General features: G+C 44.7%; 5 protein-coding genes and 1 non-coding gene across 7 annotated transcripts; 4 read left to right on the top strand and 2 right to left on the bottom strand.

The window, feature by feature from the left end:
• Positions 1-228: 228 nt before the first annotated feature.
• Positions 229-9945, top strand: Pi4KIIIalpha (phosphatidylinositol 4-kinase III alpha). Of its 2 annotated transcripts, none has more exons than XM_065482806.1 (31): positions 229-475; positions 591-804; positions 866-1045; positions 1102-1360; positions 1415-1547; positions 1605-1782; positions 1907-2116; positions 2168-2268; positions 2327-2477; positions 2839-3019; positions 3085-3271; positions 3327-3430; positions 3488-3647; positions 3702-3861; positions 4087-4226; positions 4283-4864; positions 5491-5715; positions 5765-6067; positions 6124-6240; positions 6296-6576; positions 6631-6865; positions 6927-7676; positions 7761-7881; positions 7942-8045; positions 8094-8263; positions 8416-8569; positions 8624-8749; positions 8807-8926; positions 8986-9109; positions 9165-9324; positions 9385-9945. In XM_065482806.1, the coding sequence occupies exons 1-31, from the start codon at positions 380-382 to the stop codon at positions 9608-9610; spliced, it is 6252 nt and encodes a 2083-aa protein (XP_065338878.1). In that variant the 5' UTR covers positions 229-379; the 3' UTR covers positions 9611-9945. The 2 variants fall into 2 exon arrangements, with proteins under 2 accessions (XP_065338878.1, XP_065338877.1); XM_065482805.1 differs by having other exon boundaries at positions 2824-3019.
• Positions 9946-10173: 228 nt separating this feature from the next.
• LOC135939345 (activating signal cointegrator 1 complex subunit 1) lies at positions 10174-11876 on the bottom strand. Its single transcript, XM_065483670.1, has 6 exons — positions 11633-11876; positions 11293-11574; positions 11126-11241; positions 10783-11074; positions 10405-10723; positions 10174-10350 (listed from the first exon to the last, which is right to left on the bottom strand). The coding sequence occupies exons 1-6, from the start codon at positions 11731-11733 to the stop codon at positions 10195-10197; spliced, it is 1266 nt and encodes a 421-aa protein (XP_065339742.1). The 5' UTR covers positions 11734-11876; the 3' UTR covers positions 10174-10194.
• Positions 11877-11998: 122 nt separating this feature from the next.
• On the top strand, positions 11999-16691 carry LOC135939344 (probable 2-oxoglutarate dehydrogenase E1 component DHKTD1 homolog, mitochondrial). The gene is made up of 18 exons (XM_065483669.1): positions 11999-12287; positions 12349-12469; positions 12531-12699; positions 12758-13139; positions 13190-13263; positions 13318-13431; positions 13488-13709; positions 13772-13929; positions 14670-14805; positions 14856-14987; positions 15039-15159; positions 15213-15352; positions 15408-15564; positions 15620-15822; positions 15870-15990; positions 16053-16247; positions 16380-16465; positions 16553-16691. The coding sequence occupies exons 1-18, from the start codon at positions 12152-12154 to the stop codon at positions 16655-16657; spliced, it is 2772 nt and encodes a 923-aa protein (XP_065339741.1). The 5' UTR covers positions 11999-12151; the 3' UTR covers positions 16658-16691.
• A 291-nt stretch (positions 16692-16982) lies between these two features.
• TRNAR-UCU (transfer RNA arginine (anticodon UCU)) lies at positions 16983-17055 on the top strand. The gene has a single exon. It is a non-coding gene; the product is annotated as a tRNA-Arg (tRNA).
• A 39-nt stretch (positions 17056-17094) lies between these two features.
• LOC135940502 (uncharacterized) lies at positions 17095-18450 on the bottom strand. The gene is made up of 4 exons (XM_065485427.1): positions 18272-18450; positions 18004-18165; positions 17677-17943; positions 17095-17610 (listed from the first exon to the last, which is right to left on the bottom strand). Exons 1-4 carry the CDS (start codon positions 18272-18274, stop codon positions 17521-17523), a joined length of 522 nt encoding a protein of 173 aa, XP_065341499.1. The 5' UTR covers positions 18275-18450; the 3' UTR covers positions 17095-17520.
• Positions 18451-18881: 431 nt separating this feature from the next.
• sing (MARVEL domain-containing protein sing) lies at positions 18882-21939 on the top strand. Its single transcript, XM_065483623.1, has 4 exons — positions 18882-19084; positions 20144-20326; positions 20399-20539; positions 20663-21939. Exons 1-4 carry the CDS (start codon positions 18944-18946, stop codon positions 20774-20776), a joined length of 579 nt encoding a protein of 192 aa, XP_065339695.1. The 5' UTR covers positions 18882-18943; the 3' UTR covers positions 20777-21939.
• The last annotated feature ends 3247 nt before the right edge of the window (positions 21940-25186 follow it).

The raw sequence follows: 25186 nt of genomic DNA, 5'->3' as shown, positions 1-25186 counted from the left end.
ATTTTGACAAAAAAAATCAGCTAGGCAATCCGCTCGTAATGCGTGGCATGCACGTTGCAAACATTCAAGAATGGCAGGCGCGCCGAGGAATAATCGCTGCCGCTCTTCTGCTTCTGCTTCTTCGAGTGTCCGCTACGTGGCTCTCGCGCCCGCTCATATGTTTACCAAAATATCAGAGCAAAGCAAAGTGCGCTGCTCGCAGCTGGAGTTAATTAGCTCGCTCTGCTCGCGCTCGCTTGTCACCGAATGTCAGTGCTGAAATTGCCAGACCAGTGATTCTGCTGTGATGCACGAGTTTTTGGACTGAAATCGCGAGCGAATCGATCTCATGATTTCCACCGAGTGAGACTGAAAAGAGCAGCAGCAGCAGCAGAAAAAGATGTCTTACCTGATCGACCGACAGTCGTTCTTCCAAAAGTCGGTGCTGCACCTCGCAAGGTCTCTGGCCGCAATAAAACCTTCGCCCTGGGAAAAGGTACGTTTTCCTCCCCTTTCAAATTAATTTGTGTTTTTGCTTAAAATGAAAACACAGACTTGTGTAAATGTTGTCACGCCCCCGTGAAATTTTTTTAATAATTTCTTGTTTGCAGGTGAAAAGGTTGTTCCAGTTGTGCCCCCAGGAGACGCAGCAGGGCATCTACAGAATCGAGCAACGGGGCCAGGATGCGGTCATCGCACTCGGGGTCTACGTCCTCGAGTCGGGGCTGCAGCACAAGGACAAGATCTTGCCCTACTTGCTGAAGCTCCTCAAAGCACTGGCGAAAGCAATTTGGCTCGATGAAGTCAAATACGTTAGATCAGAAAGTACTTACTATAATGACACACGTAATCATAAATAAATTGATCAAACGTTTCGCATTGCTAGAAATTCCCGTTGCCGAGAGATTCAGTTTTGTGCTGAACACGATTCTGAGCGACATCGCTTCCCGAGACGAAGATTCGCGAGCCGAAATTATCAGCGCCCAGATCGAGTTCTTCGGCGTGTTGGTCAACCTGAGCCGGTCCTACAAAGACCAGAGAAGTCCCAGAGGCTCCACTGCGCGCTGTAATTTTATTCTCCTCTCGATGGATGATTAATAAAGCAAACAATTTACTTGGCAGTGACCTTGTGCAAAGCGACCATCCCGGTGTTGATGGGCATGGCACGCGCGATGGGCCGCTTCGGCGACCCCAACGACACACCCCTCATCTCGAGAATCTTCCCTCTCACCCCGCCCATGCCTCCGGAGCAGAGGGCCAAGTGCGACAGCGAAACAAACAGCAGCAAGACGAGGAATTTCGCGCAGTTCCGAACCATCATTCCGAGATCTCTGTCGGGAAACATGCTGGCTCAGGAGAACCAAGACATTCCAGACTCTTCGTACGCCCAATCGAATCTCGATTATTTTTTCAACTGATCAGTTTATTCGAACAGGTTTTCCAAGTTCTCGTCTTTAAGCAAGACAGAATCAAACTTTGATCCCACCACGTATTTCTTCACCAAGATCGGATCGAGTTTCACCCAACTGCCAAACTCGACAAGCTTCTACTCAATCATCCACCTTCAGGTCTGCCCCTTTTACCCACGCCCTGGGGCACGGATTTTAATTTTTTGAAATTTGCAGAGTGTTCTGGCGCTTGCCAAGAAGATTTTAACCAAGGACATTCTAGCTTTCATAGACGAGCAAGCCGCCGAGGTTTATCTCGCCGGCCACGCCAAGGTGTTCCCTTACAAAAGTCTCAGCCAGGCACTCACGCTGGCCGTCGTCACGCTCCTCCGAGAGTTGCTCAAACCCCAAATCGGTAATTACGCCCCCTTTAAAATGCTCTATTCGTTTCATTTGATACAAATAATTCAGACAAGATTTTATTTATTCCTTGTGAGTTGGAAAGCGACAGTTTGCGACCAAATTAATTTTCATTCCAGATCTTCCCGTGCCATTCACGAAGGACGTTCAGGAGTTTGTAAAAGAACTGTTCCTCTCCGGACAGACGGAGTTGCAAAACCGGCAGCATGACGCAGCCTCGAAGGACGACTCGAAAGAGTCCGCGCCCATCGTCAACACGTTCAAAGTGAACGTGATGGCCAACTCTGCGTGTGTCGATCTTCTGGTCTGGGCGGTCGCCAGCGAGCAAGGTTCGCGTTCGATTAATTCAAGCTATTTCAATTGATGGATCGGTTGCGCAGAGGCGGACAGCTTGTGCAGCCGGCTCACGGAAAAAATCAACCTGAACCAAAACTACAAGGTTCTGCTGGCGCACATGCCGCTGCTGATGGTTTGCTTGGAGGTCAGTTGCAAACCAAAGCCCAAACGCTCGTGCGTTAGCATTCAAATTTTGTTCTCAGGGGCTGGGAAAATTGGCCCAAAGGTTTCCCAGCATCGCCAGCACGTGCATTAGCTCTCTCAGGGAATTTCTGGTCACGCCCTCTCCAATTCTGTCCAAACTGCGTTTGCAGCACCAAACTCTCATTTGCGCGAAAAAGTTCAACGTTTCCCGTAAGTAAAGTAAATGTGGCAACCCAATCAGTTCGATAATTGGCCTTTTCCTGCTTTCTAAATGTGCTTGTTAAATTTTTGACCACGTTCCGTTGCTTGAAGCTTTGGTTTCCATTTTTAAGCGCAAATCATTATTAAAAAAAACATGTGGCTTCTTGACCTGCAATTAATCAAGATTCTGGTTTCTGGGAGCACAATTGATTCATCTGTCAGACGCTTGTACTGTTGATGGCTAATGCGACTCGGCTCTCCTGCTTCTTTGCTGTAAATCTCTCGAATTAGTTTTCCCTTTCGAATCAGGAGACCGGATTTTAATTCGCGCACGCCACGTTCCGAACAATTGCAGTATATGTGTGTACAGTGGACGGCAAGAACCTGGCGCACCACACAGCCACGCAGGTTGCTTACGAGGAGCTGCGGGACACGGCCATCGAGAACCTTTGCTTCGCGCTGCAGGCGTGCATCACCGTCGACATCAACTGCGTCAAAGCGCTCGTGGCTTCCGTCTCCAACAGGCTGTTCACCGCGGAAAAGTCTGACAAGTAAACAGAGCGAGAATATGCGATGATCGGACGGGGACTAATTTTTATAATCTTTTGACGCAAAGCGAGTCGTCTCTGATCAGCACCAACATTGTCACCATGCTCGGCCACGTGGCCGTTTCCCTGAAGGACACGCCGAAAACCACGGAAACCATTTTGCAGTTCTTCCAGCAACGCTTCTGCCGAACGCCGTCCAACCTGGATGTGTTGATCGTCGACCAGCTCGGCTGCATGATCATCGCCAAGTGCGAGGTGAGTGTCTTAATTAATTAATTTTATCCAATTTATTCACGTGGTGCATCCAAAGCCCGCGATCTACGAGGAAATCATGAAAATGTTCACGATGGTGACTGTCGAGGCGAGCAGCACAACTTACGCGGCGAATGGAGAGGAGAGGAAGATTCAGTACAAGTAGAATTCATTTTTTTCTATTCTGATTACTTTTATTCATGTGTAACCTTTCTTAAGACACGTGTCCGGAGCCGTGATCAATGTTCTGGCCAACATTGCAGCAAGTCTGCAAGGCGACGCGGAAATGCACGAGTTGTTGGGCCGGCTGCTCGAATTGTTTGTCCAGTTAGGCTTAGAAGGGAAGAGAGCCTCCGAGAAACATCCTGGTGCTCTCAAGGTCGATATTTTTTTCACCTAAACACTAGACATTTTAACAGAATCGTGTGTGCAGGCGTCGAGCAGCGCTGGAAATCTGGGAATGCTTATTCCCGTCATCGCTGTCCTTGTCAGAAGACTGCAGCCCATTCGGCAGCCGAAACCGCGACTTCTCAAATTGTTCAAGGACTTTTGGCTCTACTGTGTTCTCATGGGCTTCACGGCCGCAGATTCAGGTTGAAAAAATTATTAATTTTGCCCAGTTTAGCTGCAATCTCACAATTTTCGAAATTAATCAATAATTATTTCTCGACAAATGTCACATTAGTCATAAATAATTTCGCCAAACACCTTAAGAGTTTTTTAAGCTCTAAACAATGCAGAAAACCCTCCAAATCGGCTAGTAAACTGACTCTTTTCAACCAAACCCCTTGAAAAATAAATAATGTGTGTCGTTTTAGGTCTGTGGCCTTCAGAGTGGTACGACGGCGTCAAAGAAATCGCGGTAAAATCTCCGCAGCTCGTTTCTCAGACCTCTTCAAGATCAGAAATGCGAGGCCTCCAGTACACCTCGGCCGTGCGAACGGACAGCGTTTCAGGTGTATGTAGGCCAGCCTCTATTTACCTCTTTTTTCACAATTCTATTAAAAATCGCAGAACGAGCTGCAGGAATTAAAACTGCAGGTGCTGAACCTGCTGGAGCACCCGCAGGAGGTGACGCCGTTCATCAACAAGTTCCCGTTTCCCGAGTGCACCTACCTGCTCTCTGTCTACTGGCTCGAGTCGCTCAGGGTGAAAAACTCGCCCAAGCCGTCGCTGGAGATGATGTTCGACTACCTGAACGACTCGGCCATCCTGCAGGACAAGGGTGGCATGTGGTCGTGCATCTGCAGCGTCAGCGACAGGGTGTTCGCGGCGCTGCTCGACGTCATGTCCGAGCGACCGCACGACGAGGCCAGGGAGCAGGAGCTGGAGCGCCACGCCCAGCTGCTGCTGGTCGGCTTCAACCACCCGCTCAAGAACATTCGCAGGGTGGCCGACAAGTTCCTCTCGGGTCTGGTCGACCGCTTCCCGCACCTGCTGTGGAACTGCCGCATCCTCTGGAGCATGCTGGACACGCTGACCGTCTTGGCGTCTGCCCTCGTACTCGACCCCAACCAGGAAGACGCGCCCTCCTTCCTCGACGTTCCGAACACTCCCTACAAGATCAGACTCGTTGACACGCAAGAAGGAAGAGTCGTAAGTCGTCTCGCATTTTACTCATTGTATTTGGAAAATTACAAATTGAATTTCAGACAGACAATTTTCTTCTTATGGTTCGTATTTTGCAAATTTTTCTTTCGGCAGGGCTCTGAATTATCTAGGCCTCAGTTTCCAATCGTTAACAGACCAGCAAATTAGTCCTAAAATTTTTTAATAGCGAGCCGTTTTGGCCTGGGCGAGATTTTCCAAAGATTCTGTGGGAATAAAAACTCGTCATTCGTAAATTTGTCGGGTTTGGCAGGCTATAATACGACCTACTGTGTTCTTATTTTGAAATATATGTTATTCTTCAAGCGATATAAATTCTTAAGGGAAATGAAACCTGCTACAAAATTGTAATTTAAATTGTTGTAATTATTAATGACGAAACGATGTTTTTTAAATTCATCGTGAATTATATGCTATTTAAAAAATTATTACTATTTTAAACCGCGTCTGTTGTCTTTCTAGAATTATTTCCTTTTTAATTTTATGCACAATAGACTTTGCAAAAATAAAACATTCGATATTAATTTCCCTGAAAAAGACGCCTAAATTTCTCCGTCCAATCAGCATTTTTGGACCCTTTGAGATATAATTTTCGCTCGTAATACTATTTTCAGAGCATAGTCGACGACTTTGCGGAGCGTTGCAAGGGCGTGCTGCAAGAGGCGTTGCGTTGGGCCCCTCACGTGACTCGGTCGCACCTGCAAGACTACTTAAATCTGGCCCCTTCGAGAAACATTAAAGGCACCGTGAGCTCCAACGGGCAAAACGCCCAGGCTGGCGTTGCCCTCGCGACGGAATGCATGATGAAGTACACTAGTCAACTGCCACCAAACCAAACTGTGAGTGATCAACAAGTAAAAACAAACGTGAAATTAAATGCCTTCGCAGGGTGCTATGGTGCAGGACAGGACCGTGGCAGGCGGTCGAGCCGAGCTCTCTCGAATGATGGCGTCTCTTTCTCTGAGAAGCAGATCTGCCGGAGAGGTTGCAGGCTTGGTGGCCGGTCTGCAAGACCACGGCGAGAGCGGAGCTTACGAGAGACTGGCAGACGTTTTGGTCTTTAAATTGTGGGACGCGTGCAAAAGGAAAAGCGACTCGGAACACGCAACCTGCCTGTGGAGGTCGACAGCTCTGCTCATTTGCTCTCCCGGCGTCTACAGACCTTTGCTTCATGCCGTCGCCTGGTCACAAGTTAGTTTAACAATTTTCTTCAGGGCTCAATAAAAATTGCTTTTTTAATTTTTTAGGTCGAGCTTTTCACAGAGCAGGCGGTGATAACCGCAGTCGATTGCTGGAGGTGGTTACTCACCGCCAGGGCTGACCTCGAAGCGTCTTTCCTGCAAGAAATGCTGGCTGCCTGGCAGGTACGAGTCGTCTGCCGGCCCAATTCAAATCGAGACTCAGCGCAATGTTTTTCAGAGTACGTTTGAGAAGAGATTGGGTCTGTTCGCCGTGGACCACGAGGGCGTCAGTCCTCTCGCTGCCTACGAAGAGTGCGTGTTGACGCCGGACCCTCCCCTTTTGCAACCGCACAACATCTGGGTGCAGTTTCTGGCCGAACTGATCGAAACCGCCAAGTACTGCAGCCAGGACCAGGTGGAAATGCTGTCCATGGTGTTGCACCAGTCGCTGCCGCTCACCGTCGGCGCGAGAAGCGAGCACCTGACGCGGCACGTCGCTGCTGTCGGAGTGCGCTTCAGGTGAGAGCTTATTCTTTTGGCAATTTTTCGCAACACCATGTCTAATTTAAATAGGTTGCTGCTGTGCGCACTGTCTCTGCTGCAAGGGGACGGCCTGCCGAGGGGCTGCCTCAGCAAGAACGTGCTGCGCGAACGCATCTACTGCACCACTCTGGACTACTTCTGCTGCACACCGGGCACGCCCACTCAGCAGGGCGCAGCCCTGAAGGAGGACATCAGCGTCGTGGTTAGATTCTGGACCAACATGCACGCCGAGAAGAAGTATTTGAAGGGCACCTCTGGAGACCAGGTGTGTCTTGTTTTTTTATTATTAATATATTTCCTCGTTTTTTATTGCGATTATTGTGCAGCTGCTGTCGACGATGAGCAACTCCATTTCGGCCATGCAGCAAGACGCGCAATCCATTTCAGGCCTGATGCCTTCGATTTTGGGAGACAGAAGCAGTTTGTCCGGCGACCTGGCCAAACCGGTGACCGGCTGGATGAACACGGTCCCGCTTTCTTCCTCGACGAACACCCTTTCGAAGAAATCGGTCAGGAGCAAGCAAGCAGGTCCGGCCGGAACAGGCATGAAGGACTACATCAAGAGGAGAAACCTTATTTTGGACCTTTTGGCCATCGAAATCGAGAACCTGACGACGTGGCGCAACCCTCTGGCCTCGGAGCAGTCGCAGCCGGGCGAGTCCAACATCCAGACTTGGCTGTCGAAACCGATGAAGGGCCTGACCGAGACCGCGCGGCTCGCGTGGGACGTCAGTCCGACCCTGGCCGTCTTCCTGCCGTCCAGACTGCGCCACAACGAGACGGTGGTGCTCGAGGTGAGTCGGCAGGTGCGCTTCAAGCCCGCCATCGTGGCCCACATCGCCGAGGGGCTGCAGTACTTGGTCAACACCGAGTCGCTCATCAACGACGCCCACGAACTCGTGCACACGCTCACCTGGGCGCGCGTCTCGCCGGTGGCGGCGTTGGCCTTCTTCTCCAGGCAGTATCCGCCGCACCCGATCACGGCCCAGTACGCCGTCCGGGTGCTCAGCAGCTACCCGCCGGACGCTGTGCTCTTCTACATTCCCCAACTCGTGCAGGCAGTCCGGCACGACACGGTACGCATTTTTTCCAGTCGAAATTTATTTATTAAAAATAAATATTCAATTCCTAAAATCATATTATTTTTTCTAACACGTCAGATGGGGTACGTGACCGAATTTATCAAGTACATTGGAAAGAAATCGCAAGTTGTTGCCCATCAAATGATTTGGAACATGAACACCAACAAGTATTTAGACGAGGAGGGACACAACAAGGATCGTAAGTTCTATTAATGCGTCCAGAATCAAATTTATTGATTTTAAATTGCGATAAAATCAGCTGCGCTGTACGACACGTTGGAGGTGCTGACAAAGAACATTGTCTCCACCTTATCTGGTCCCGCGAAGCAGTTTTACGAGAGAGAATTCGACTTCTTTGGCAAAGTAAGCGCAAATAAAATTGTTTAAAAACCGTTCTAACATTTTGGAAAGGTGACCGGGGTGTCTGGAGATATCAGACACTTCCCCAAAGGTCCAGAGCGCAAACAGGCTTGCTTGGATTGTTTGAAGAAAATCAAAGTGCAACCTGGGTGTTATTTGCCGTCAAATCCCGAGGCCATGGTGCTCGACATTGACTACAACAGCGGCACACCTATGCAGAGGTACGCAAAGAAACAGGAGCGTCATTTGATCATTTTTTCCCCTTGAATTAATTCGAGATTAAACCTATTTGAGTATAACTTATTTCAGCGGAGAGTGAAGATGCTAAAATAAAAATATAAGTGTTTTTAAGTGTAAAATCTGTTTGATTTAGTGCGGCGAAAGCTCCGTTCTTGGCTCGCTTCAAGGTGCGGCGCTGTGGAATTGCCGAGCTGGAGCAGCTGGCCATGAATGTGTCCAAGCACGGCGCCATCAACGCGAATCCGTCGTCGTTAGCCAACGAATCATGGCAGGCTGCGATTTTCAAGGTAGGAAATAATTAAATTTTTTCATCGACCGGTGTCTAGAGCCGAATTTTTCAGGTCGGCGATGACGTGCGGCAAGACATGCTCGCGCTGCAGGTGATTGGCATTTTCAAAAACATCTTCCAGAAGGTGGGACTGGATCTGTACCTGTTCCCTTACAGAGTGGTCGCCACCTCACCAGGGGTAATTCCTTTCAAATTATTCTAGTTGCGTGTTTTAATTAATTTCGAAATTCGGCAGTGCGGGGTGATCGAATGTGTTCCGAACGCAAAGTCGAGAGACCAGCTGGGCAGACAGACTGATTTTGGAATGTACGAGTACTTCATCAAGAAATACGGCGAGAACACTCTTGAGTTCCAGGTAATACTTTCATTCCACAAATTTGATAGGTTTTTTGCAAGAAAATAAATAAATTTCAGACCGCCCGACGGAACTTCATCACCTCGATGGCTGCGTACAGTGTGGTCGGATTTCTGCTGCAAATCAAAGACAGGCACAACGGAAACATCATGCTGGACAACGAAGGCCACATTATCCACATTGGTATATATTTCCTCGTCGTCAATTTTTAATTTAAAATAAATCATTTTCGTTTCAGACTTTGGATTCATGTTTGAGAGCTCTCCAGGCGGCAATCTAGGATTTGAGCCAGATATTAAACTGACGGACGAGATGGTGATGATCATGGGCGGCAAAATGGAAGCTGTTCCTTTCAAGTGGTTCATGGAGCTTTGCGTCAAGGCTTACCTCGCTGTTCGGTGCGAATCACGTTTAAACTGTTTTTTTTCCATTAGCTAACAAAGTGATTTTTCTGGCAGCCCATACCAAGAGGCGATCATCTCTCTGGTCTCCCTGATGCTGGACACCGGCCTGCCTTGCTTCCGCGGACAAACGATCAAGCTGCTGCGAGCCCGATTCCAGCCAAACGCGTCAGAACGCGAGGCGTCCGCCTACATGATGTCCGTCATCAGGAGCTCGTGTCTCAACTTCAGGACCAAGACCTATGACATGATTCAGTACTACCAGAATCAAATTCCGTATTAAATCTCTCTCTCTCTCTTTCTAATTTTGTGATAACGTTCTCCTACCCACGCAATCCTTTCTTTCCAAGGGGCCACGACGTGTCAGAATTTCACTTGTAACGCTTCCTATTACTTTGAAGAGTGTTTAGCAATGTTAGCTGTACAGCAACAGCAATAATAAATTATATATGTATATCTCTCGTTAATGTAACCATATCAATGTGCATAGCAGATTTAAAACTGTTGCTAGTTGTTCCTGTAATCGACATTCCTTTTGCTCGTTAGATTGCGCTGTTAAAATATTTTCCGAGTCTTTGTTCATTGACTAAAAATAATAAACTATTGATGTTAAACAAATCGATTTTTACTCGTAATTGGAAATAGTTTTAAAATGACTCTAATCTTCAAGACGTGACTTACCGCATTCATTTAAAATCTTAGATCCTCAATTTGTGTCAGGTTGATCGCAATACCAGGCTTATTTAATGCCCGAGATTGCCGCTCCTGATTTAATTGACGTCGTACTTTCTTTTAAAATTTCAATAACGGATTATTTTTAATTTACGCGCTTAGAAAAATGTGGTATTAACAATTGAAAGCTTGTATTTATTTCTTGCAAATATACAAATCAGTCTGATCTCTTTGGGGATCGAGGAAGTGTTGAGAAAACTGGACATAACCATGCTCCTCGCTCGAGCTGCCAATTTCACAAATTGCCAACGCCTTGACCAGTTGTTCGCCAAAGTCGTAATCGCCGAATTTCTAGAGTAAAAGTTTTAATCAAATTGAGAACAAGGGCAATAATAAAATAAATACCTTGAGCGCATCCGTAGCGTCGAACGTCATGTTGACGTTTTTAGCACCTCTGTCCGCGCTCACGCCAGCCATTCTTTCAGCAAACGTAGCATTGGCAATTGTCATGTGCAGTTTGACGCTGTCGCTGTCGGCGTGCTGTTTGTCTTGCTTCAACAATCCTGCCAAGTTGAGCCTACAGAGAAGCTGTCGGATCTGTTGCTGAAGCTCGTCGTGGGCGTCATCTTTGACGACGTCGCCGTAAAGCACTCTGGCCGCTGTCGGGTCGTCGTTCATGATTTCCACGCCTTTGATGCGCAGTTTCAGTTTTCCGTGCTTGTCTCTAATGACGACGCATACATGTACCAAACTTGCCCGTCCGTCAGATTTAATTGTTTTTACCTGAGGTTCTGGCTGACACAGTCCTCGACTATGCTTGCAGCCGTAGATTTTTCATCGTCTTTCAAAAGAACCAGCATTCCAAGAGTCAAGTGCAGTTTCGACGCGTGTTGCAGAAATTTGGAATCAATGGATGAAATTTTCTTGAAGTTTTCAAAAGCACGTCTGACGCCTGGAGAGTCAATGACGATGCCGAGGAAATGAGTGGCTTTTATCGAGTTTCTATTCGTGTCAATGATGTGGTAAATTTTCCTGCAAGCTGCCTCAACATCTCTGACTGAGTTGCCTCTGACAACTGCTCAAATCAAAAATTATTATTTAATTATTCCGCGTGTATTAATGTTACCAATGGTGCCATTCACATCATCACTTTTGCCAGGAACAAAGATTTTGGTATTTGTATTTTGCTCAATTGCATTCTTTTTATTGGCTCTTGGCCCAAGGATCAAACCAAAGAGTTGACTGAAAATTACGATTAATAATAAAAATACACAAGTAGTTGATTATTTGTACCTGGGAAGATCCAGGTTGCATTTAAATTTGTGTTTTCCTCCACTCTCCTCTTCGACTTTGAACATTGACTCCGATTCTCCGTCATTTTCCAGCCACTCCGAGTGATAATTAGGTTGAGCTTCGCCAACAAGAGACCCGTCAGCAGGTGGAGGGTCTGAACTTGATTCAGACCTGAGGCAAATCTGCGATGGCTGCGACTTCCTACCATCAGCAGGGTCACAGACCGTCACCCACTTCAGATTGGGCATCTCGATGTTGTTGTACGGCTTCATGACAGGCGGTCTGCGTATTTTGCAAAAATTTGTAATAAAATATTATTTATTTATTTTTGTGTACTAACATCAGTTTCTTCAACTCCTCTTTTAATTCTTTAGGGCCCAAATTTCGCAAGTTGTGCGGAAAAGGCTTATAAAACTCGCAGTCCCAGAAATTATCACTCATTTTGGACTCCAAACAAGATAAGAAAGTCTGAAATAGTTCAAATCGAGAGACAATCGTAATGAATAATGATGTTGTGTGTCGTGTTTTGTTTGTTCCAGTCCGGCCAGTCGATTCATTAACAGCTCCGTTATCCACTCTCCTTCTCCACTGGTCTCCACTCGCACACTCGACTGAAGTGACAAAGGGGGAGGGGCCAATCGTTGTGGGTCGAGGAGAGAAAAGATGTTTGTGTTGTCTCTGGAGTGGAGAGGGGCTGGTTCTGGTTCGTAGGCTAGGCAGCTGTCTGGCACTGGTTGTGCAGATCAAGGACACCAGTGAAATCGCATTTTATTCGATTTGCCAGAGTTTGTCATCGCGTGCTTAGTTGTTAAAATGCTTTTTTGAGCTCTTCTGCTTTTAAGTTAGCACCTCTCGAATCATGCTCAAGTTGCTGTCGTTTGAAATTGCGCACAAAAACACCGTGCTCAACATCGGCAGACACCTGTTTGCGAGAAATTATCAAACACACACCGGGGTCTACGGCTACAAACCTCGCCCCAAACGAGATTTCCAGAGTATGCAGTCGATTTTGTTTGTAATTATCAACAAATTGAATGGTTGATTTGTGCGTTTTAGTCTCCCACGAGGTGTTGGAGGCCCGCAGCAGACAGCCAAATTTTTGTCGGCTCGTCGCCGCTTACAGGGAGCATGCCCACAAACAAGCCGAGATAAATCCGGTCGCGCTCAATCCAATAAGGTTCACAAGATAACCAGAACCATCGGAGAGCAGGTTATAATCGAGCGAAACAAATTTTCAGGCCGCTGAAAGAGTTGGAAGCTGAACGTTTCGGCCTGTACAACGACGACATAGTCAAAACTCCAGGAATCCTCAATGGACCGTCCAGCGAGTGCACTGTCGCAGAGGCCATTCACTTTCTCGAGTACGTCTACAGCAAGACAATCTCTGCGGAATTCAGCTACCTTGAGGCAGGACCACATTAATATCACCACAGTTTTTACTATTAATTACAATTTGCTTCTTTAGAATGAGGAGGAGCGCGAGTGGTTTGCCGAGGAAATGGAAGACAAGGTCCCAATGGACATTCCTCTGGAAGCGAAGAAAGCCATAGCCGAGGAGTTGATCAAGTCGCAGGTTTTCGATCGTTTCATGGCGAGCAAATTTCCAACCGTGAAACGCTACGGCGCCGAAGGAGCAGAGGCGATGGTTGCCTTCTTCCAGGAGCTCTTTTACATGTCCGCCAGAGACGAAATTGAGCAAATTGTGCTGTGCATGCCTCACAGAGGCCGTCTCAATTTGCTCACCGGAATGTTCAATTTCCCGCCGGCCGCTCTCTTTCGAAAGCTGAAAGGACAGTTTGAATTTCCTCCATCTGCTCAAGCCACCGGAGACGTCATCAGTCATTTAAGTAATTTGGTGCAATTTTAAAATTAAATAATTTAAATTACCATTTTGCAGCTTCGACCACTAACTTGGAAATTGACGGCAAAAGCCTGCACTTGACCATGCTCTTCTGCCCTTCGCATTTGGAGGTAAAATTAACATATTTTATGGTTGGGCCAGCTTTAAATTTACATATTTTCCAGGCCGTCAATCCCGTTTCCATGGGCAAAACCAGGGCGCGACAGCAGACATTGGGCGACGGCGCCTACTCAAAGGACGAATCGAAACAGTGGAGCGACAAAGTGCTCAACGTCCAAGTAATTTCAAATCTGAATATTTATTTTTGCCACACTTGTGAACGACCGCGATTAAGGTGCACGGAGACGCGGCGTTCGCCGGCCAGGGCGTCAATCAGGAGACGCTCAACATGACGACGGTGCCGCACTTTGAGGTCGGTGGCTCGGTGCACTTGGTGGTCAACAACCAGATCGGCTTCTCCACCCCTGGGCCGCGGGGAAGGTCGTCCAGGTACTGCTGCGACCTGGCAAAAATGGTCAGCGCGCCCGTCATCCACGTCAACGGCAACGACCCTGAGGTAGGCTACAATTGCCATGCCGACGCGTCTAAACGTTTTAATTTGCCATTCGCTCGGCGCAGATGGTGTTCCGGGCAACGCAAATCGCCTTCCGCTACCAGAGGCAGTTCAGGAAGGACGTCTTCATCGACATGAACTGCTTCCGCCGCTGGGGCCACAACGAAGTGGACGACCCCACCTTCACCAATCCTATTCAGTACAAAATCATCGACAAACAAAGGTATTTTCGCTAAAATCTTTTGTTTTTTCGTTGTAAATTAAATGATGCGCATCACCTTTTAAAAGTGAAGGACCATTTTTCCTAAATTTAAGATTTTTTTGCAAAATAGATGGTCCATTACATAAATATTCCTAGCATTATTTTGGTATCAAATTTTCCCCTGGAATTATCTGTCCAAAAATATTGGTATTTCTTGTTTAATAAACCAGCAAATAATAATAAAAAACAGTCAAATTAGGAAAACAATTTATGGAGTTTTCCCTGCCAGTTACGCTGCGCCGCGCCAGCCGCCCGTGAAAAGAGTAAAAAATTAAAAAGAGCAGGAGAAAAACGGTCTTTCGGTCCTTCGGGTTATTACTAAGCACTCTCAAACTTGACGTTTAAAATATTAAACGCACAGCTGCCAGTGAAAGGGCAGCCGCTCGGCAAAAAATTCGACTAAGCCAGTCCTGCCAGCCGCTGCCTAAAATCTCGCGGCTGAAAAATTATTTAAAGCCCAACAGGTTTCAAAAAGCACCTCTATTGAAATTAAATCTTTATGTAAATTGTACATTTTGGAAAATAAATTAATTTACTGACTTGATACGTAATTTTTCGAGTTTTGAAATATTTTTTCAGTCTTGACAAGTAATTTAAAGGGTTTAAGACGGTTTTAAAAGTGTCTTGAGTTAAAGTTGCGTTATTCGTGATCACAACAAATATTTGATAGTCGTAAATGGCTGAGCCTTCCTCTTGTGCAGATCTGTCCCTGATCTGTATGTGGAGAAACTTGAGGAAAGCGGACTTTTCAGCGCGGAAGAAGCGAGCGGCGTCAGCAAAAAATACTACGACTGGCTGAACAATCAGCTGAAACTTGCGGACAACTACGAACCACAAGTGATATATCTACTTTTTTAAATAAAACAATTATAAAGGGCAATATCTAGGCTAGTTTTCTGACTGGACCGTGGTCTCACGTCTGTCAGGCCGATGCGGCGGTCACCACCTGGGACACTGGTGTGTCGACCAACCTGCTGAAATTCGTCGGCCACAAATCAGTGTCCTTTCCGCAAGACTTTGTAAGTTAATTGCCAGGGCCTGATTTATTTGATTTAATTTTGTGTGTCTAGGAAATCCACCCTCATTTGCTTAAAACCTTTGTGCAAGGCCGCTTGAGGAAAATCCAGGAAGAAAATCAAATCGACTGGGCCACCGCAGAGGCTTTGGCCGTCGGTTCCTTGCTCTACGAAGGTACTCTTCACAAATTTAATTAAAAAATAATTGCTCAACTGAAATCTTCTCAGGTTATGATGTCCGGATTTGTGGGCAGGATGTTGGTCGCGGGACATTTGCGCAGCGGCACGCGATGCTGGTGGACCAGGAAACCAACGACACGTACATTCCCCTCAATGAAATGGATCCTGAGCAGAAAGGCCACTTGGAGGTGCGTCTTAATTTCTGCTTGAACCGGGTTTTCATTTAAAAATAAACTCGTTCAGGTGGCAAACAGCATTCTGTCTGAAGAAGCGGTGCTCGGATTCGAGTACGGAATGAGCATCGAGAGTCCGAAGCGGCTTGCCATCTGGGAAGCGCAGTTTGGAGATTTCTTCAACGGGGCGCAAATCCAGATCGACACGTTCATCGCCAGTGGCGAAAGTATATATTATACTTCTCTTTCTCGCATTTCGAGGCCTAATCTCGCAAATCACAGCCAAATGGGTCACGTGCAGCGGACTGGTGATGCTTCTGCCCCACGGCTACGACGGCGCCGGCCCCGAGCACAGTTCTTGCCGCCTCGAACGATTCCTCCAGCTCTCGGACTCGAACGAGGACAAGCCCGACGGGGACAACGTCAACATGCATATCGTCCACCCGACCACGCCTGCTCAATATTTCCACCTTCTGCGAAGACAGGTACTTTTTCAAAAGAAAGATCGATACCCATTGAGTCTTTTTGAAAGATGTTGAGGAACTTCCGCAAACCGCTGATCGTGGCGTCGGCCAAAACCGTGCTCCGCTTGCCTGCGGCCAGTTCGTCTCTTGCCGAAATGGCACCCGGAACTTCTTTTAACCCAGTCCTAGGCGAGTTCGTTGCTGCTGTGTGGAAAGAAAGAGTGTTATCTAATAAGCTGTATGAAATTCAGGCGACCTCGAGGCTGAGGCCAACGGGAAGAGCGTGAATCGAGTTGTTTTCACCAGCGGAAAGCATTACTACAGCTTGGTCGGTCAAAGAAAGCTGTTGGATCGAAAGGACGTGGCCATCATTCGAGTCGAGTCTCTCTGCCCTTTCCCCACTCTCGAGCTTAACAAGCAACTGGAGAAATATCCCAGGGCAAAGTGTAAGTTGTACAGCTATTAGTCTAATTTCGATACGAAAGAGAAAAAATTCAATTTTTCTTCAATTAAAATGGATTTTTTTAATACAGGTGGATTTTACTTGTTTTAATAAATTTTAAAACATATTTTTTCAGCATTTATTTGGAGCCAGGAAGAGCCGAGAAACCAAGGCGCTTGGAATTTTGTGCAGCCGCGGTTTTATAACCTAGTGGGAAAGAAGGTGTGCACAAATATTCAGTTTGTAAAGCAGACGAGCCAATTTTCAAGTGACGCCGCTATTTCGATACTGAAATTGATCTCTTTACAGCTTTCCTACAGAGGTCGGCCTACCCTGGCAGCACCTGCCGTTGGCTATGGAATAGCACACAAGCAGCAAGCTGAGGAAGTCATTACCTCTGCATTCTCTCCATAAATATAGTAACGTGTTTTCCTGTTGATATATATATATATATATATATATATATATATTCGACGAAGTTAATTGTGCCATTTTTTCAAGGACATGCTGAAAATAAATATTTTTATATTATTTCTTTTCGAATTTATCGGCCTATTATTTTTAACTTCATCCCAGCTGTCAAAAAATATAATAATACAAATTGCTGAAATGAGAGAAGCTGACTGCGTGGAATCTGATGATCGCATGCACGACGTGTTTCACGTGCGTGTCGTGCGGTGCAGCATCCATCTCGCCAAGCCACGGTTAAGTAGTTCGCTCTACCACCACAATATCTGTGGTCCCTTTGGCGCAGAGGATAGCGCGCTGGACTTCTAATCCAGAGGTCAAGGGTTCGATCCCCTTAAGGGATGGTCTTTTTGCAATATTTTTACTGAAGAAATATACACTGCTTTCCGCGTTATTTCATTTTTATTCTTTTCCACAACAGTGAGCGTAAAATAATACAAATACTTGAGTACAGCTGGTATTATATTATATTTGATAAAAATAGATGGATAGTTTGCCATACATTTTTAAATGCTCGTTTTGACTAGCAGCAACCATATATTTGTTTCCTGGAAGAGACGAAATGGATTTTCGTGTAAATTTTAAGTAAATTATCTATTTTCTTCATCCCATTCCACACATTTCCATTGAAGAACCCAGACAATTTTGCAGTTTAAAAATATCAGTGGGAGACAATGCAAATCGAATAAAATTGAATTACCCTGCTTAACAAACCGATTGAAAAGACACCACACAAAAACATAAACAGGGAATGTGTGCGATAGAGTGGTGCGAGATCAACATCTTTTAGGAAAAGCCGTTTAGGTGAATCAGTAGAGACACGTTTTCTTCATGATTTTCAAGAATTCGTCCTGGCTAACCTTTCCATCCTTGTCATTGTCTGCCTCGTCGATCATTTCCTGTTGCAACCGATTGAATTGAAATTAAAATGCTCATCAGGCTTTTCGTAGCAATAATAATTGTACCTGGAGCTCTTCGTCGGTGACGTTTTCGCCCAATTCCTTGGCAACGCGCTTCAGGTTGTCGAAAGAAATGTGGCCGGTGTTCTCGTCGTCGAAGAGCCGGAACGCCTTGAGGATTTCCTCCCTCGAGTCCTTGTCTGCCATCTTCATCATCATCAGCTGCGTGAAGTCGTCCAGGGTGATTTTGCCCTTGCCGTCCTTGTCCACCTCGGTCACCATTTTCTTGATCTCCTCCTTTTTCGGCTCGAAGCCCAACGCGCGCAGAGCGACCTGAATCAAATTGTGCATGAGCTATACGTGCGTGGCGGGCAGTGAGGTTTCATAAGCCACCTTGAGGTCTCTGGTGGCCATCAGGCCCGTGTCCTCCTTGTCGAACAGCGCGAAAGCGGCTTTGATGTCGGCCTTCTGCTCGTCGCTCAGCTCGAATTTCGGCCCGCCAGACTTGCGCCGAATGCCTCCGATTATCGTCTTTTCTTTCTTCGTGGAACAACTCTGGAAATGAGACACAAATCCAAAATGAAAAGAAAAAGGCACACGACAAAATTAATGAGGTCGTAATTAAATAATAAAAAAAATATGAAATTAATTTATGTTTTACCATTGTTCGTTATTCTTCACTGCAGGATCAGATTTAAGTCAGTTTTAAAAACGAATAAACAGTGGAAGGAGTTTACATAACTCGATAAGCAGAGCAAAGAGATGAATGTTTTGTTTACGCGATTTAAAAAGAGCTTATTTGGATCCACAAGTCGTGCACAGCTGGTTGTGCGGTTGCCTAGAGACTGGCGCCGCCGCGGGCCGCGGCGCGCAACACAATTCGCCGCGTTTGCCGCCTTTTGGCGCCAAAAGCACACCAAACCAAAATAATAAAAGTAGTGAAATATAATAAATTGTTTATTGACTTTCTCAAATTAGTATTATATAGGTTGCTACACGCAGTATAAAAAATTGTCATTTTAAAAATTTAAATCTCACTGATAAATTTGTTTAAAAAAAACTTTAATTTTGGGCGATTATTCTCCCTCAGTTCTAAAGATAGGCCGCGAAACTCATTGAAATTTTGAGCCTCCCGCACAGACTCGGCTAATACTCGTGTCGTAAAAGAAGCATCAGCGTGTCAGACGATAGACGAGACGTTCGTGTGCGGCCTATCTTTAGCCGCGACGCTCGCGGGGGCCCCCTCGGTGCACGCGGCGCAGCATCCGTCGGTGGAGAGACACACAAATATTCATTTCGGCGCCGCGGCCATAGAGGGTCGAACGCACCGACGATGCCGGGCCGCATGGTGGCCGTCAACCTGTCAGGGCCCGACCAGGGCGTCAACTGCTGCTGCGGCTGCATCCGCTGTTGCGGCTGCATCAACTGGGCCTACGTCACGTCGGCGGCTGGCATCGCCAAGATCGTCGAGTTTGTGAGTTTTTTTCTCCTCTCTCCTCAGTTTTACGCATCGTGCGAAATCGACTAGACGATTTTCGTCACCAATCTTCTACATCCTCCAATATATGTATTTATTTTTCTCACGGCTTTCCTCTGATTTTCCTCTATTGGATCCATCATCGAATTATGATTTTGACACTCTAAAGATGGAGTGACAGATGACCCTGTCCTTAGCTGATATAACAAATATTGTAAGATGTCGCTGACATAATATCGTATTATAATAAATGCAAATTCTGTTTCCATTTAATTTTTACAGTTAAGCAAATCAATTAAAAAAATGCCACCATGATCCAGAATTTAGAGGGTGCGTCTACATTATAAGAATATCAACATTTATTGTTCAATATGCGTTGTCTTTAAGCACATTTAAGCAAACAAATATTTGCCAAAGATATCTAATAATAAATAATAATAATTAGGTATAGCTCAAATAAAAACAATGAAATATTAATGACTGGATTTTTATTCAAGTTTTGCGGCGGCAGAAGGTCTGTAGTTGTTGTTGGATTTAAAAAATTAATCAACAGGAGGATCACCAGCATATAAATTAGGTGTTATACATATTTTGTTTTAGATTAAATTAGTTTTTCTTAATTTTTATTTTATATTGTTCACTTTTCATATCTTCGTTGTTTGATACGGATTTTTTCTCTTAAAAAATTGTCACAGCCTCTGCAATGCAAGAGGATAATATGAAAATTTATATTGTACATTTTTGGGTTTTAAATTTTTGGCCTGGTCAAAATATTGGCACTTTGAAAATATAATGTTGTAGCTTTTATGGAAAAATTATATTTATTTCAAGACTCCATTCACAAGATAAGAACCAAGGCCTCGAAGCTCTTTGCCGTTTTTAATCGACCCATTTTACAAATAGTCGATTGCCAGAACCAAGCCTTCTGATTTGAATTAATAACCTAACTTTTTGTTAAAAATCTGTTTATTTTTGCTCTGCTGCCGTGGCGTTATTTCAGACTCGCTAAATATGTTTTCACGTATGGCATATTATTTATTGTCACGTTGATTGTAGGTGCTCGGCTCGATGTGTCAGAGTTTGGCGATCAAATTCGGGCTGGCGCACGCCTCCGAGATGGGCTCTGCTTTCGACGCGTATCTCTCAGCCTGCTCGGCGGCCCTGCTCGGTTCCGGCTGCCTCCTTTTCTGCTTTCTCATGTCCGACAAGTCCGTCAAGGCAGTGCGTTCGTCGCTTTTCGTAAGTCCCTATTTTATTTTACTTCGGCCCCTGCTGGCTTACACACACAATATTTTTTTTTTAATTTGGCAGGAAACGCTGTACAACGGCATGTGCGCATTTCTCGTCTTGAGCTCGAGCAGTTCCTTGATGGCGGCGGTCAATTTCTTCCTCTGGCCGCGATATCTCGTCACGCCGTTTTATATTGTTTATCCAGCCATGTTCGGTGCAGCGGTGAGCAATTTCATCTTTTAAATTTAAGAACACAGTAAATCTATAAGAAAAAGATTGTAGATTTTGGTATTTGTGTTGCTCGAGAATAGCTGAAAATTAAAATTGATTGGTATTATTTTTCAGTGTCTGGGACTTCTTTTAGGAGGCGTGTACGTGTTGGATTGCTACATGAGCTACAGACATTACAAGGGATACTCACCAAACAGAAGAAACCACGCACCGATATTCAGCATTTAATTAATACATATCGCCGCTTCACACACTTCCGTCATTGCCATGCCAACACACTCACACATCTCTCTTTTAAACTAGTCAGTTTGGCAGACTAACAAACACTCTGTTCAAAGGATTTGGGTAAAATATTTAAATCAATTGCCGTGTGGGATATCTGATCGAGACATTTTATTTTTTGCCTTTTAATAATTACAATAAATATCTTTTTATAAACAATTATTTGTACTTTTTTCGTTGAATGCCAAACAAAAATAGAGCACACGCATTTGGTTCCATAGTCGTCGTGCGTATTCCTCGACTATTTTGCGGGAAGGAACAATTTCTAAACGAAAATTAGGCTCTTAGCGTCCGCAAAGTATGCGCATAAGGTATTTTAATTTTAGTTCCATTCAGTTGCCAGCATATAGTTTTGTGTGAAATCCCAGCAACGAAGCAATATTTGCGTTAGTTACGGCAAATAACACCGTATTTTGATTTTTGTGGTTCCTGAAGCGCTGCGAAGATAGGACTTTTGATTCATTCTTATCCGGGGAAAAGCACACTCGCACAACGGAATTTTCTTATCATGGCGATATTATCAAAAGCAACGAGACGCGGTGGCGGCGGCCTTCCTTTCAATAAACTCTCTCGTAACCGCAAATCGAACATTGTTTATGAAAAAGCCGCCATGCCGTGTGTATCTCTCGGCATACACATTTTAATTATATTTTCGAGTATGTATATAATATATATGAATGTGACGGAATGTGCAACAGAGGTGAAAACCAAGCATTCAAGAGTGTGTCTGCGCGTGTGGCGGCTCACTTGCGCTCGAGCTGCTTCCTCGCTTTAGTTTGGCCGACAAATTGCCCACCTTCCGCAGGTGCAGTGTCTCGTCTTGGCCGAATACTAGTCCTCCTCGTCGGGCGGTTCGTTCGGTTCGACCGGCCGTCTCGACTCGACCAGCAACTCGTTCAGGTCGACCCTGCCGTCCTGATTGAAGTCGAGACAGCCGCGTGCACAGCTGGCCCGGCTCGGAGCCGTCGTTCGGCAGCAGCGAGCACGCCTAATTGTAAGCTACTGCTTCAGCTCACTCATTAAAACCGTGCCTGAAATACAAATAATCGTGTTTATTTATTTTTTGTCTAACTTAAATATTTGGAAGTGGAAACAAACTAATACGATTAGTGATACTCACACGCGCGCGTGCGCACCCGGTGCTCGGTCAGCGTAGTGAGCGCCGTTAATTATGCAGCGGCCGGGAAATTCTGCGTTCGATCGCACTCTCCCAATAAATATTTCATTTGGCTCATTTTTCCGGCCGACTGCTCTCTGCGAGGATGCCCGCCTATATATATTTTATCTTAACTGATTTGCACAGCCACACCATGTGTATTTTATTAATTTTCCTTTTTTTCTCATGACGCGGCGCACGCGAGTGGTTGTTTTGCACCACTGTATTAGCACAACACGTGATTAACTTTGCGAGCCAAAGCAACAGAAGCCGAGACTCACTCCCACGCAAAAACAAGTGGAAAAGACTCGAAACGCGCCTTTCGAACACTTCCCGCGTGCCGAAAAAGTGACGCCAGTGCATGACCACTTAGCAGATAAAACACAAATTGATTGGGAAGCCCTTTCAACGCAGCATTTTAACATTCAAACCGAGATTTATTTTGCTCTTAATTTAAGTTCAAACAAGTGAGTGAAGACCGTTTCACTGTTAGTATTAAATCATTATAAATGCAAGTTACAAATAATTAAAAGTTTTTACAACTTCACGGATCCTGGACGCTCTTAACGAGGGAAAACGAACAAAATTTGCATTTCATGAAAAATATTCAAAAAGCCTAACAGTGTGTTGTACCACGGATGTTTGTGACAATATATGGATGTAGTATTTTGGCTAATTGAAAGTGCTAAATCATTTTCTCGCCTTTCCCCTAAATGCTCGACTGCATTTCAGTCCCGAATGGGTCTCCCGCTTGCTGCTATTTTCCGACCAGATTGTGCTTTGTCTCTTTCCACCCCGCTCATGGTGCTCTAAATGGAAGGCAATTACAGATCACAGAAACGCTCGCCGCAATATAAAATTGTGTTATTTTGCACCATGGTCTACCTTTGTGTGCTTTCTACTGAGGTCGACTTTTCAAAAATTCGTTTAGCTTTTTTTGTCAATAATTTCCTTTTTCATGTGATTTCCTTTAGACTGCTCTTGATATATGTATTTTATGACTGCGTTTGAACAAGTGCTGAATATAAAATAATAAGATATGCTCTACGTGGAAATTAATTCCAGATGATCAGCTAGCATGAAAATTCATTAGTGGAAAATTAAATAACACACTCCCGCGTACTGTAGAGTGGCTGCTTCCGCGCAGATTTGAGCCACTGTCAATTTGGTTTTGTCAACTAACATGCGCGTGTTTTTTTTTATTAAAATAGCAAACCTTTGCAGTTCAAACTTTGTTTCCGAAGCGGGGGAAATTTTGTGTATTACACAGTCCTAAAACTTATGAAATTGGAGCGGAAAATTTTAACTTCGACTCGAAGCTGCTCTCACATCAAATGGGTTGGCAGTATAGAGCGAGTCGCAAAAGGGGAATGAGGTCTGGAAGCGCGATCAATTATTCAAACGCAATAGCCCATCAATCGCTTTTGGTGCGCTCGAACCAAAAAACACTCGCGCCAATTAAAAAAGCGGTTTGTGTGCCGAGTTTAGTTTCGCGACACACGAAATTGAAAACACGCGGTCGCAACCGGAGGGAGAATACGATCAAAAACCAATAATAAATGAAACTCAACACTTTTAGCAATTATAAATTAATCCTTGAAAATCAGGGGCATAAAAAGTACGGTCAGCTGGAAGAAAATAATTTATCTTGAAATGTTGAAGGCTCATGAGAAGTGGTCACTCTCGCTGTAGGATGCGCCAAGTAAAGCCCTTAAGGGAGAATATTTAGCTAGGACGCCCCATACAATGGTGCTTTCATACGCAGCAACGCTTGTTTTGCGTTTTTAAAGGAAAAAGAAAAAAGCTGAATTTCCAGCAAGAACCGAATTTGACGCGCACATCTGCTTGTGTGTATAATGGCAATAACACCAACGTAGATTTATGACCGAGAGAGGGTGCCTTGCATTTTTGACAAGACGCAGCAAGCAGAATAGAGAGTGTTATTCTTTATTTTGTGAAATAATCAGATAGAACGACCCGAAAACATTGATTGTTTTCAAGAAGGTTTGAAGGGGAAGACGGTCCGAGGGAACGGCCGGTCGGGGTCAGTCTTAAGAGACAGTCGGCGGGCGGGAGAGCAGTCGCGAGAGACGCCCTCGACTCGTGCGTGCAGTGAAAAGTGCAAAAACCGCACCGAGCCAAAAGGGCAAAAAATCGTTTTTCTTGTCGCACGCAGCAAAGGTTGTTTTCAACATCAGCAACCACAAGAAAACTGCACTCGGAACAGCGGTCACCAGCAGAACAGGGGTGATCAACAAAAAACAACACTATTCGGGTCCATAAATGACCCGGTGTCAAAGAGTAAGTGAACTAAATAACATAATAAAAGGACACACCAAGTGAAAGACTTGACATTGAATTTGTGCAATCATAGCACAAGGTTTTCTAATTAACTAAAAATTAACTGAAATTCAGCCATTCAGCGTTTTAATATTCATGCAAGATCCTATTAAATCGGCTTTTATTAATTTTTAATTAATAATCGGAAATAATAGTCTCGATTAGTCAGGAAAAACAGAGAGTATCTACATGCTTGCACTCTTTATTAATTTGAACTCTCAAAAAATGAGCATGACTTTAACCTGGTAACCGCCCTTAGAATTTTAAAATTTCGAGTTCGGCAAATTTCAATATTGTAATTATTATTATATCGATTTTAGAGCATGCAAATTAAATCAAATTTGCTGGAAACTTACAAATTAATATTTAAAAAGCATTAGTAATGTTTGCAAGCATGATTCTAACCTGGTAACCGCCCTTAGAATTTTAATTTTCGAGTTCGGCTTATATAGAAATTGTAATTTTTAATATTTTCAATTTAGAGCATGCAAATTAATTCAAATTTGCTGGAAAATTACAAATTAATATTTAGAATGCATTAATAAGGTTTGCAAGCATGACTTTAACCCGGTAACTGCTTTTAAAATTTTAAATTTTCGAGATCGGCTAATTTAGAAAAATTAATTTTTAATATTTCGATTTTAGAGCATACAAATTAGTTCAAATTTGCTGGAAACTTACAAATTAATATTTAAAAAGCAATAGTAATGTTTGCAAGCATGATTCTAACCTGGTAACCGCCCTTAGAATTTTAATTTTCGAGTTCGGCTTATATAGAAATTGTAATTTTTAATATTTTCAATTTAGAGCACGCAAATTAATTCAAATCTGCTGGAAAAATACAAATTAATATTTAGAAT

The sequence above is a fragment of the Cloeon dipterum genome, chromosome 3, assembly GCF_949628265.1.
Source record: "Cloeon dipterum chromosome 3, ieCloDipt1.1, whole genome shotgun sequence".
Classification (NCBI taxonomy): domain Eukaryota; kingdom Metazoa; phylum Arthropoda; class Insecta; order Ephemeroptera; family Baetidae; genus Cloeon; species Cloeon dipterum.
The sequence above is the reverse complement of the archived record's forward strand: the minus strand, read 5'-3'. Positions and strand labels throughout refer to the sequence as shown.